The sequence below is a fragment of the Sinocyclocheilus anshuiensis genome, unplaced genomic scaffold, assembly GCF_001515605.1.
Source record: "Sinocyclocheilus anshuiensis isolate Anshui unplaced genomic scaffold, SAMN03320099.WGS_v1.1 scaffold3255, whole genome shotgun sequence".
Taxonomy (NCBI): domain Eukaryota; kingdom Metazoa; phylum Chordata; class Actinopteri; order Cypriniformes; family Cyprinidae; genus Sinocyclocheilus; species Sinocyclocheilus anshuiensis.
In genome coordinates, this window is record NW_015547971.1 from 44,658 (window position 1) to 46,080 (window position 1,423).

General features: G+C 37.7%; 1 protein-coding gene across 1 annotated transcript in view; it reads left to right on the plus strand.

The window, feature by feature from the left end:
* The first annotated feature begins 1,068 nt into the window (after positions 1–1,068).
* LOC107704679 (fibroblast growth factor 12-like) overlaps positions 1,069–1,423 on the plus strand; it is a 97,934-nt gene continuing 97,579 nt past the window's right edge. Inside the window, exons 1-2 of the mRNA XM_016507668.1 lie at positions 1,069–1,075; positions 1,165–1,287. Of these exons, the coding sequence (XP_016363154.1) occupies positions 1,069–1,075; positions 1,165–1,287 (130 nt within the window). The remainder of the gene's footprint in view (positions 1,076–1,164; positions 1,288–1,423) is intronic.

Genomic DNA, 1,423 nt, shown 5'->3' on the forward strand with positions numbered 1-1,423 from the left:
TCATACTCTGAGCTTTCAAATGATATCCATTTTTTGTTGATCAAGGCAGTGGTTTGAAAAATATGATTAGTAATATTGTCGTGGAGGGGGGGGTGTCCCGCCTGCGGTACACTTCGGTTTAGAGGGACTGCTTAGCGCCCGTTAAGAGTTTATCTTAATGATGAAATAATTACATTCATTAAAAAGCTGAGATTCTAAGCTTTAAAATGATACCTAATTTGTGTTTAGTTATACCTAAATTCAGGGGTTGCTTAATAATTTGTTTTTGAATGTTTTCATGCGGGTGGTGTCCCGCCGGCACCAAAGGGTTAAGAGAAGTATTGTATAACATTGGTAGCTCTCAGCCGCTTATATTTTAAAAAGTAGCTCCTGAATGAAATAAGGTTGGAGACCCCTAATGTCAACAACGGACACATCCGCTGTCGCGGCGTGACCACAGCAGCTTGAAATTGTCTAATTTTGGTCTCCCTGCTGCACTAATAGTAGTAAGGCTGTGTATACATATCCTTACAAGTACAATTTTAGCTGTATTATTTATTTGTGTCCCCTTCAAAAATTTGCTCATGAGAAATTTTATGTTTATTGTCCCCCCTACTGTTAGATGAAATTTACGCCCCTTACGCCCCTTGCTAATAATATTTTGGTTTGTCCAGTCTAACTTTTTTTTTCCTTATCAAGATTCTATCAATTCTATCAAGTAAATGGTTGAATATGGTTTTAATGCTTTCAAAAATGTTGAATATTAAAAATTTCCTTAGCTAGTTTTGTGTATAGTGTATTTTTGTTTAAGTTGCAAATCGTTCATCTTACCTCTTGACATGACTTGTTGGACAAACTTGTTGGACCACTTTTGTAGAAGTCATACTTCAGTGGTATATGTTGTAGACGTATTAATATGGATGTATTAATGGACAATTATGAATTTTACCTTTATATTCTCCTTGATTAGACGACAGCCTAGGTAAAAAGTGGCACAGCTTACCCCACTCTCACCATACTGTTTACCTTCACCATTACTCAGTAACCCAATTAACACATTTTATTTAGATCCCATTGTTTCTATCAGAAATGTTAGGTTAGTTAATAGTTTATCCATTTTCCAAGTGTGGTTATAGCAGTGCCAATCCTATTGTTATGTAATGTTTCCTCCTTGTTTTTCTCTAGCTCTTTTCAACCTCATCCCTGTCGGCTTAAGGGTGGTGGCCATTCAGGGAGTCAAAGCAGGTTTCTACATCGGCATGAATGCGGAGGGCTTCCTCTACAGCTCAGTAAGATTCCCCTTTCTCAGTTTGCATGTGTGCGTATGTATACAGTATGTGGCAGAATGCTGCACGCAGTGCGTATTATTTTCTTGGAGCTCATTTATATATTCCCTGAGCTCAGCCTCATTAGCACAAAAAAGTGAAAAGTACTACTGCATTCC